Raw genomic sequence first — 11,667 nt, forward strand, 5'->3', positions numbered from 1 at the left:
TAATAACTCATAATAATAGCTCCATAATAATTATATTTTTGCTGATAATTTTACGTTTTAGGCTAATTAATTTGGATTTTGAATCAAGGACTTTTACCTACTTGTAGCCTAATGGAGTATGTTTTACATTTTGGTAGGCCTACAACTACTTTTTCTTAGGAATCTGAATGCGTAGTAGGTTATCTGTTAAAGTACAAAATATGAGTAAATTTCCATCTGAATTTAAAGAAGTCCATCAGTGATAGAAGCAGCTCCTCCTTGTTTTTGGTTAAGACGGTGCCTTCAGGATCTGTCTTTTTATTTGTACTTTTGATGTGTTAAATTACAGGAGTCTGTCACCACACCCAGACCACAGGATTAAGCCCATTGGTTTTCAGTTTGTCTGCGCCAGGAGAGGCATCGCCTGCCCCCTTCATCAAATAGTTATTTTGACAAATCGGAAGCGTCTCTAATCCACATCTACCTGCGCGCCCACCGAGCCTCCTGTCAGCGACCTGTCGGCTCTGAAATGGGGAACAGCAAACCTTCAGCGCTCCTCTCACTTATCGGTAAATAGTGCTTTTTTTATTTATTTATTTTTTTACGTTTGATAGAAAGAAGTCAAGTTCACACATTTATTTGACGTGTGGAGTAGGGAAGGTGGGGCTCAGGTTTGGACTGAGTTTAAGTGATCATGTAAAAGCAGGTCAAAAACATGAGGTGTAGCCTAAACCACACAAAACTAAATGTAGCAATGGGAACAGTAAGGAAAATGCATTAACATCTGTTGATTAATATGTTATGATAAATATAAATGCACTAACTAACGTTACATTTATGCAGGTAGCTGTTATACCGTGGAGTTTTAAGGCCCTTGAGTAGCCTATTTACATTGTTTAGGCTACATACTTTATAGTGGCCTACTTTTGCTTGCTTCTTCAGATCTAAATATTGTATTTTGAGATTAAGATTTTGTTACAAAACTAAATAATTTTATAAACTACGAAACGTTGTACATTAAACTACCCAACAGTAATTCCAGTAGCTCCATTTTAACCGATAACAGTAACATCCTACTTTCACATTAAAGGGATAGTTCGGATTTTTTTAAAGTAGGGTTGTATGAGGTAACAGTAGATGGTGGTGGTGTAGATGGTGGTGGTATATATATATATAGTTAAGATAAGATAAAATAGACTTATTAATCCCACACTGGGGAAATTCCTGTGCTACAGCAGCTCAATAGAAATAAATGTACACACATCATAATAACACAAATTCACATTAAGTACACATAGGAGAAAACATATACATAAAGTATAGGAAATGGAAAAATAGAATAGAATTAGTGATCATAATAATAGTAATAAAACAACCGCATTTACACAATAAACAACCTTATATAAACAGACAGTATATATATATATATATATATATATATACATATATATATATATATATATATATATATATATATATATTACTTTTATAAGTAGGCTAATTTCAGAAAGCTGTTGGAGTCCGGTGAAGGACACATACCTGTGCCGACACACATGCTGAGCTCAGAGCCTGAGGGATGCTGAATGATGTTGGCAATTAAACCGTGAATGGAAGATTTATTATTTGAAAGCACATGTGGTCTGATTAAATCTGTCATTTGCTTGTTGTTTAGGGTAATTCTTATCTATAAAAAGACATGTAACATTCGAGCTTGTGTAAGCTGATAAGTAGTGGAGGAAGTACTTGGGTCCTTCGCGTAAATAAATGTACCAATATAGTGTAAAAAATACTCTAAACCAAATTTCACATTATTGTTAATACGGATGCATTAAAGCATAAACAGATGTACTGTGGTAGCTGGTGGAGGTGGAGCTAGTTTGAAATACTTCATACACAGTCGTTTGGTCGTTTAGCCCAGTGGTTCCCGACCTAAGGTTCTCTCTGCTTTTTGTGAAATATTGAATAATTCTACATCACTGGGCATCGAGCAGATATATTAAAGGAACCACTAAGAAGTTAAGAGGGGAAATCAACAGCTGGCAACTCACAGACATCTGAAATGTGACAAGGGCCCCAAATTACTACTTCATAAGAGCTCACAAGCCAAAAATGTTGTGAACTGCAAACTCACCAGTAATTGTAACGTAGTGTAACGAGTACAAGTACAATGTTTCCCTCTAAAAGTGTAGTGGAGTAGAATCAAAATACTCAAGTAAAGTAAAAGTACCTCAAAATTGTGCTTACGTGCAGTACTTGAGTAAATACTCATTCTCCAACGCGGTGAGTACTGATAGGAATATTGTGATAACTTGTTTTGCCTCCTAAAATCAACCACTTCAGAGTTTGGCAGTAACTCCATGCAACTGCAATTTGTATTCCTCTCTTTGTTAATTTTCACTGTGTAGCCACATGTGAGTTGTGAGCAATGTAGTTGTGGCCCTGCTCACCTTTGCCCTAGATTTATACGCATTTCTGTTCATGTTCAACTTCTCACAAAAGAATCATGTCCTTGTTATTGTGCAAACTGTTGGTAAAATACAGGTGCAATTATCATCCCAATGAATGCGAGGAGGTGGGTATCAGAATCCCACTCCTGCCAGATGAGCGTCAGTGACTGATGATATGGGCTGACTGGACAGTGATTAAATACTAACACAGAAAAGTTGCTTCGTCAGTACTTCCAGCTCACGTGCACTGTGTACTTTAGACCAATCAGCCACGTCAGAAACACCCAACAACCAGGCTGAGTCTTCTCACAGAAAACAGAGAAAAATATCTCTGCAGCCATAACAACAGACAGGAACAGAAACCCAGAGAGGGCGCGATGGCGAGGCTTTTACAGCGGGTGTAACCAGATTCATAACCAGTCAAAACCAGACACATCTTGCATCTAGGTTCATGTTTTTCTTTTTTCCTCTCCTGCCTCCAAGAATGTGGTTGTGCAGGCTGGAACAGGCTTGGCTATAGGCAACACGAGCTACACTACATAATGTCCTAGTTGGCAAAGTTTACACACAAAAAACTTGGCAGAAAATCTGACTTTTGTCACCAAAATGTTTTACTTTTAACATATGATTTCTGATTTTTGTCAAAAAAGTACAAGGTAGGTGCCTTATCTAAAGACAGTCAACAAACATAAAACATTTTCCGAATAAGGTTTATCACCAAAGTAAGTTACACTTACAATGAATTTGGGGTGTTGTGGACTAAATGATTAAGATAACGATCCCCTTTCTCACTTACAGTACGTCATGTTACAAATGCAAATTCAAAGCACATGTATTTTTTCAATTTTTTTATTGTAAATCTTTGGAGAAAAAAAAATGCTTGACATGTGAAAATGACATTTTCACCTGTAACGTTCTCTGTTTGCATGTCAAATAAAGGTTTTGCAAACAACAAATAAAGTCAAATAAAATTATATCAAAGTGTTCAGGAAACACTTTAAAGTTATGAATTTAGGGTTTGTCCTCATCTTGAATAAAAACACGTAAAAATAAATAAATAAATCAAATGTGAAAAATGAACCAACATGTCTAAAAAGCATTTAAGTGATCTGTAGGGACCCTAAAAGAGTGTTCAAGTCTAGTAACAAATGGGGTTAAACTCAATGTCCACATAGAGCTGACCTATTGACCTTATTTCTAGTGAAATCAATGAGACACATTTTCTCTGCTCAACAGGTGTCATGCTGCTCTGGCCGTATGTTCTCACCAAGAGCGTCTCATCCAGACTGCAGACTGCAGACAGCACCTCTCTATCTGCCGGTATTCACCCAGACAACTGCAACAAATCACTGTATTTTTCAAGTATAAGAAATGTGCAGGGAGAATTTGGCTTTTAAACAATAGTGCAAAAACGTAATTCAAAGTGTTATTATTCTTGTCTTGATAATTGTAGATAACTGTGTTTTAGACCATTGGTCAGAAGAAACAAGAGGCATACTGTACTTATACAGCACCTTTGCTTTACAATAGAGCTCTACAATTACATAAAACTAGGCAAATAGATGTACAGAAAATGAAATGTTATAAAATACACCACAATAAAATAACCCCCCCCCCATAATTACATTTTTTGGTCTAGAAAACGGTTTCCATCAGCTGTCTTGTTGTTGGTGTTTCAGGGCACGGGGAAGAGCGCCCTCATGTGGTGAAGCGGTCAATACAGAACTGCGACAGCACTTTTGACAGCTATTGCCTGAACAACGGCCAGTGCATGCTGCTGGTGGACATCAATGAACACCACTGCAAGTACGATCCTGTCTGTCTGTGTGTATGTGTGTGTGTGTGTGTGTGTGTGTGCTGCTTTTAATCATCAGGTGTGATCATGTAGGCTATGACTCGCCTCTTTGTGTTGCAGGTGTGGGAGGGGCTTCTACGGCCCCAGGTGTAGCAACCCGGAGCTCCTTGTTAAGCCAATGGGAGAAGAGCAGATAATTGTCACCATTTTCTGTGTGACTCTGCTGATTATAGGTCTGGCTGGAGCTCTGTACTTCTGCTGCAAATGGTAAGGCTTTAGCCTGTGAATGAATGTACGTGCGTTGGCAATAGCATTTACTTTTGATATGAATTCACTATTTCTGAGAGTTTAATATATGAAGGGTAATAACCACTGTTATTGCTGACGTTGATAATGATGTGAGCTGTTGCTATCAATACCTGTATTTTTGGGATAGCTGGCCAGGGCCACTGGCTTTGTTGCCACCTTTGACTCCCTCTGCTGTTTCTCCACAATTTCCTTGGATGTCAGAAATGATCAGAAACCTGGAAAAAGCAATTACATGCCCAGTTTCTATTGGAGTACTCCAGTTAGCAAATTCAGATTGCTCAAAACAGGATATGTTGTGTACATAAGCAACACATAACTGAGATACACCAAAAACCCAATCATAACCAGCGGTGGAAAGTCACATTTATTCAAGTACTGTAGGCCTACGTAATGTGATGCACTTGAGAGCATCATCACCTGAATCTGCAGCTCACCTCGACTTTTCTGAGCTTTATGGTGAGTTTTAGCTCATTGTTCAGCTCATTGTCCGGCTGCAGTGTTGTGTTTCACTCTCCCAGGACACAGTGCAGATTAAATATGATAATTGCCCCTGATTCTGTAGGTAGTTGTAACATTGTACAATGTAGGTCTTTGTTTTAATTGTACATTTTCATTTGCTGGGCATCATTCAAAAATGTTCGATACCGGTACCGACACCAATACCGGGACTTCGATACCGATTCCTAAACAATTTTTCGATACCAATTTTATTAAACAAAAATAAATTACAACATTACGGCACAAATCTTATTATTTATTTTTAAGCTCTCACAACGTGAGCTCCGTTTCAAAGTCGTTTCTTTGGACATTTAAACCTGGTCACCCTGCACTTTTCTGTTCATCCCAATGATTTGTATTTAATAATGGTAGAATACAAAGTTAATGATTTGGTTGGCACCTTTTTAGACTGAATAAATGTTCTGTTTTTCTTTTTATAGGTATAAGAAAAACAGAATCCCATGTCAGCAGAAGCATCAGGGTTACAAAGGAGTCCAGACAGCTTAGACGCACACCCACTGCATCCGTCGCTGGAAAAGACAAACCAGGATTCTGAAAAGATGATTTCAACATACCATGACGTTACCTGACATGCTTACACTCAGTGGCTGGTTAACTGGATGTCACACAGCTTTGGATCACTTTATCAAGCAGGCAAATTGGCACAAAGAGATAAAAACAAAAAACAGCTTTGAGCGTGGTGCGATTGTTGTTTCTAGCTGCACTGGTTCTTATGTTACAGCACCTGCTGCCCTCATGTTTGAAAAGATGAATGGTGAGACACACAAAGACAGTTTCTATGGGTGACGATGATGGTGGGTAATGGAAAATTCATGGAGAAATGTGAAAGTCTAAACAAATATTAGGGGTAAGCGACTGTCAAACATTTCTAACCCCTTGCGATCCAGGGGCTGTAAAACAAAGTCAACCAAATTGCATGCTTTTTAAAAACGGCAATAATACACAGCTTAGCTGACAGTAACGTGCAGTACATTATAATGATCATTACCAAAGCAGTCATGCTGTGTGTTACACCCTCTTTGTTGCCAGTAAATGTGAGATTCATTTAAAATTTTTAGAGAGCAAATTTTTCAGGTTTGGCGAGGTTGCAGATCTCGTCACATCTTTTAAATCAGCCTCAGAGATCAAAGCATAAAACTTATTGATCATAAAGTGTTAACCATCTAGCTGCCTTCTGACTGCCTACAGTACAGTTCTGCACTTTTTCTTAATAGTTTTTAATTTATCTCTAACACTTTTGCCTGGTTTAGCTTGTATTTATTGTTGGGGTTTTTTGCCTTTTGTAGCTATTATGAATAGTAAAAATAGCCATTACTGTCATTAAAGTGGCCACTGAGTGTAATAGTTCTGTGTTTTATTTGAATCTTTGTTAAGTCAGAAAGTATTTTCATTTTGATAATTTATTATAAAGTATTAATGTATACACTGGAACCTTGTCTTGTTTTGGAAGTCCTGTTACTGCTAAAAAAATCAACTTTGAAAGAACTTTGAACTTTTGAATGACTTCTGACTGAATTTTTAACTCCTGTATCATTTTCTTTTTTCTGTTTCATTGACTGCAGCTGCTTTATTTAGAGCTCTACTTAGAAACTCGAGGTGTAGCTTCATGTACCCTAAAAGCCTCAAAAAATATATTTTTCACATGTGCACATTATGACAGGTTTAACTAATTAAATGAACAACAGCTGCGTTTGATTGACAGTTAACTGTGCGTATAGGATCACGTCTAAAAGCCAAAAATGGCGTACGCCAAAAAAAAAATTCAGATTTAAAAAACCATGCATACGCACATCTGTAAGCAATGTTCCCTTTATAAATCACAGATTACCCACAAGCGTGAGTAGGTGGATCAGCCTCTTATCCCGCCCTCTACACGCCCATTTTTAACCATAAATACTCAATGCAAAGCACCTTATGAATGCTGGTAAGTATGTCAATGACCCTGGTAGTTGTTCTTTCATCGCCGAATCATGATGACAAAAAACTTCTCAGACGTTGGTGAATTGCTGCAAATTGAATTATAATTTCGGCCTGTTCTTGCACAGTGTATGTAAACGAGACTACCTATATTAATAATACCGTCCAAAACGGCAGACATTACGACACTCGGGGACAGCTTCGATATACCACATTTAACAGAACTATATTATATCCAAACAAGCTTTAGTGATAAAGTTGAAGATTATATATAATATTTATAAAAATAAAAAAAACACTAGCTATCTGCCATTTCCCTCTGGAAACAGCCGGTTGCCCCCAGAGTGGCGATCACTTGTACTTGGACCGGGATGGCACGGTTCCGGTCCGTTGCCCTCTCTACTGGACCCAATTCAGTACATAGATCCAAGAGCACAGATTTAGGGAATTAAATTATTATTTAATAATAAATAAATAAAATAATAATAATTAAATCGGCATATTAGCCAGTCCTTGTCATGGTCCCTGAAGTCTCTTTTTCTCTCTTGGCGTAGTCCTGCAGGACCAGCAGTACCATCATTACGCACTGGGGTCACAGCTGTATTTATATGTTTACAACAATTAGAGTGATTGATAACACCTTGCCAAAATCACAGCATCAACTAGTGATACTATTTTTTTATTTATTTATTTAACCTTTATTTATTCAGGGAAGGTTCACTGAGTGGCATCCTCTCTTTTGCAGGAACGCACCGATCACATTCACACAGTTACACATTCATATGAAGTTACACATTCATACCTGGAAGCTGCCCAGTACAACCATAGTCTGCTCTGCTGGCCACTGAGCAGCGGAGCGGTTGGGGTTAAGGGCCTTGCTCGAGGGTACCTCAGTGGTGGTAATGAGGGAGGGACAAGCATTGCTCTTTCACTTTTCCCTTTTATCCTGTCGGTCTGGGGATTTAACCTTCTAATTTGAAGACCAAAGAAAGTGTATTAGGCAAACAGTTTATTTATTTATTTTTTGGGCATTTTAGGCCTTTAATAGTCAGGACAGCTGAAGACACGAAAGGGGTGAGAGAGGGGGGAATGACATGCAGCAAAGGGACGCACGCCGGAGTCGAACCCACAGCCGCTGCGTCGTGGAATAAACCTCTATATATGGGCGCCCGCTCTACCAACTGAGCCATCTGGGTGCCCAAACACACTTTTTTCATGCAGGTTTTGTCACAAACAGTATTAAAGTTCGGACTGATAACGAGGACATTAAGGGTAACGATTGCGCGAGAGCTTAACGGCTGTATTTCCAGACTTTGACATTTGATGATATATGCACAGTATTAAAGACATATATTTAGTTATTTAGGCTATACTGTGCTCTGCCGTCATCTAATTGTAGGGTATTTGACGATGCATCTGGGCCATCTCCTCCTCCTGCAGACAATGTGATGGGGAGACAGCGCTGATTAAATATTAAGAACGAATTTGTATTAAGGATTTGAGTTGGAGGTGTTTATGGAAGAGTTATCACTCACTACAAGCGCAAATAACACTGCTGGATTTAATCTTCATGATAATGTGGATGATATGGAGTGAAAAAATGTGCGTGAGGCATCATTACTAGAAAATATTACGAGTATCCGTTATTCCCACATTTACTTTCTACAGTCTGACTTCAGTTCACCACCTCACCATCTGCGTCGCCAATTCCTATTTTGTCTCCAAAATGTGCGTACGCATGGGTCAGAGTTTGCGTGGAAGACCGCACATTCTCCCGTCAAGTTTGTTTTTTATAAATCACAACCTTTGCGTGGGAAGCAGCGTACGCACATTTTCAGCCCCGTTTTGTGCGTACGCCACGTTTATAAATGAGACCTCTGGTACTTAATGGATGTCAACCATCATCAATGTTACCAGTTCCACCTGTGCTTTTGCTGCTAAAATGTAAAGGGAAAAACATGTATGACTACCACTGGTTAAAAACACAGAAAGGAAACCTTTTATTAGCATTCCATTTGATTCAATAACTAACCCGTTACATTTCGAATAAGACTGACACATGATGGTAGCACTGGGAAAATGTAGCACCTATCATTCCTCAACCTAAGTAAATCTTATACTTTGTGATATCATAACAGAGATCAAGGGTTTATTTGGAAGTCACTATAAAATCAGGGGAACATTGAAAACACATTTTGCCTTCAAAGTTGGTCCATATTTTTTGCAAACACATAATACATTCCTGTACGCACTCAAAAATGTCAAGACTCACACTTGATAAGACATAAGAATGGATGGAAGAATTAGAAAATGATGACTTCAGTGTGCTACGTTGGGTACTTAGCAGAGTCACCTTTACTGACCCTTACATACAATTACATTACAAGTAGTATTTTATGGTTGTACTTTTATTTGTGTTGTTGCACTTTCACATTTCACAGTGGTGTACAGACACTTTCTGCAAAACAAAAACCATGGCAGGTCCTTTAAACTTAACTTGTTCAGTGTTAAACCAGTTTAGTTTTTTATCTGATTAGTGAAAAGCATTTACTGCAAAGGATTTTTACGGAATTCATGACCAAGATTTCAGTGCTGTGCAGTTTCCGGTGTCGAGTTAAGTCCATTTCACTCTCTGCACCCTCATTAGTGCTTCAACCAGAGTCAATGACCCATTTTTATACCCGACTGCAGCGTCTTTATATGTTCTTTATGCTAACGAACAGCAATGATCACACATAAACATTAACTTACTTAACTTAAGACATACTTAAAAACACATAAGCATACACTTACACACACAAAGACCCACAAACACACCCACTCTGTGTGATCCGTTTTGTTCTAAATATAGAACCTGTGGATAAACATATCCGAATAGTAGGTTGCTCATGCAGTGAGTAATGTGGTTGGTCAAAGCCCCATTAAGCTGCATCCTTGCGTGTCCTTTAATAAGAAAACAAACACTTGCACGTGTACCACGTACTGTACACATTTGTTTTGCAGCTCAAGGCTCATTCACTTTATATTTTTACTGTTATTTTGTTAGCCACGCTCATAGCATGTTTCTTCATGTTTCCAGGGGTGGCCATGTTGGTCTGTCGATCCACCAGACTTAAATATCTTGACAGCTATTGGATTGCCATGAAATACAGACAGTCATGATCCCCAAAACTAATGACTTTGGTGATCCCTTTGCCTCTAGCGTTATCAAAAGGTCAAAGTTTCCACTTATCTGGTGAAATATCTCAACATCTAGCTACTACATGAATTGGCACAGGAGAAAACCTAATGATCCCCTGACTTTTTCCTCCAGCACCATCATGTCAACATTTGACTTTGTGGTGGTTTGACAGTCCCATCAGCCCAAATTTTACTTACACACTAAGGATGGTGAACATGCTAAACATCAGCATGTTAGCATGTTAATATTAGCATTTAGCAATACCCCCCAAAAAAGAATGGGAACACAACAGAAACTGCCTTCTTAGGATAAAATACAGCTGTCACCTGAAAGGCATTTATACCAGCCGGGGCAGGTGTTACAAATCAGGGCAACCAACTTAAGAGGGGAATAAAGGACACCTGAGAACACATATAGTGAAATGACGGTTTAATCCCGAGCTTTTAAATGTTTTGTGACAATGCGTGATTCAAAGTTTTATCCAAATAGATACTGTTGTAATTGCGTGTCAGAAGGTTTTCCTCCATCCTGCCGTTAGCTATGTAGCAGTGTGTTTACAGTGGGCGGCTGTTATGAGGTGCTTCTCTCCAGGCTTGTGTCAGACTTTCCAAACGTTCATATCACATATCCCCAATGCCATTACACATAATCCAAACAATTCAATTCCACAGCCGTTATAAACAAAACGAGTCAGAAGATTGTTGAGGCCGAGGAATGAAGTTCCTAACATTCCTGGAAGATTTCTATTAGATTCCACGAATGAGCACGAATGATGGGTCTGCCTCTTCGTGCAGACACAACAACATTACAACAACACACCCATCTGTGCAGCACCTCCACCCAAGCCTTAATGTCTCCTGTTGGTAAGAGTGTACTGAAATAGTAACATCATTTAATCAAACCACACACACATTCATTCAGCCACAGAAAGACACCCTGTTGAACAATACAGAGCATACATGGAATATTTGACAATAAGATACCAGTGACTGAATAAAATTAGAAATAAAATAATGTAATTTTAAGAGTGTAAGTTATTTACTGTTAAAAACATGATTAAAAGATCATTTATCTTTTAAAAAAGACACCTTTCAGCGACAAAGCAATAGGTACATTTTCTATCACTATAAACCCATGTCCCATGACACTTGGAGAAATCCCAAAATAAAGTAAAAATAAAAATGTTGTGTGTGTGTGCGCATGTATGTAAAAAATATAATGACACTGTAATTATGGCCTAATTTGTGATCATAGAGGGAAACGCAAGGAAGCAATAACAGTTTAAGAAGCAGGAAAGAACGTTTCTATGTTTCTCAGTGTGTTTTAATAATCACAAGAAACCAGTCAGAATACATCATTTTGTCTCTAACTAGTTAGGCTTATTTATTCCCCAACTTATTTATGCCTGGTCTTATGTGAGAACATGAGATGCAATATCTATTGCCTGAGTCTGATTAATCATTAGACACACACACACACACACACACACACACACACACACACACACACACACACACACA

The 11,667-nt window shown here is 38.3% G+C and overlaps 1 protein-coding gene across 1 annotated transcript; it reads left to right on the forward strand.

Moving 5' to 3' along the window:
- Positions 1-318: 318 nt before the first annotated feature.
- On the forward strand, positions 319-6,472 carry LOC120559995 (proepiregulin-like). Its single transcript, XM_039802078.1, has 5 exons — positions 319-548; positions 3,663-3,746; positions 4,106-4,232; positions 4,342-4,488; positions 5,469-6,472. The coding sequence occupies exons 1-5, from the start codon at positions 509-511 to the stop codon at positions 5,533-5,535; spliced, it is 465 nt and encodes a 154-aa protein (XP_039658012.1). The 5' UTR covers positions 319-508; the 3' UTR covers positions 5,536-6,472.
- The last annotated feature ends 5,195 nt before the right edge of the window (positions 6,473-11,667 follow it).

Source organism: Perca fluviatilis, chromosome 6 (assembly GCF_010015445.1).
Source record: "Perca fluviatilis chromosome 6, GENO_Pfluv_1.0, whole genome shotgun sequence".
Lineage (NCBI taxonomy): Eukaryota > Metazoa > Chordata > Actinopteri > Perciformes > Percidae > Perca > Perca fluviatilis.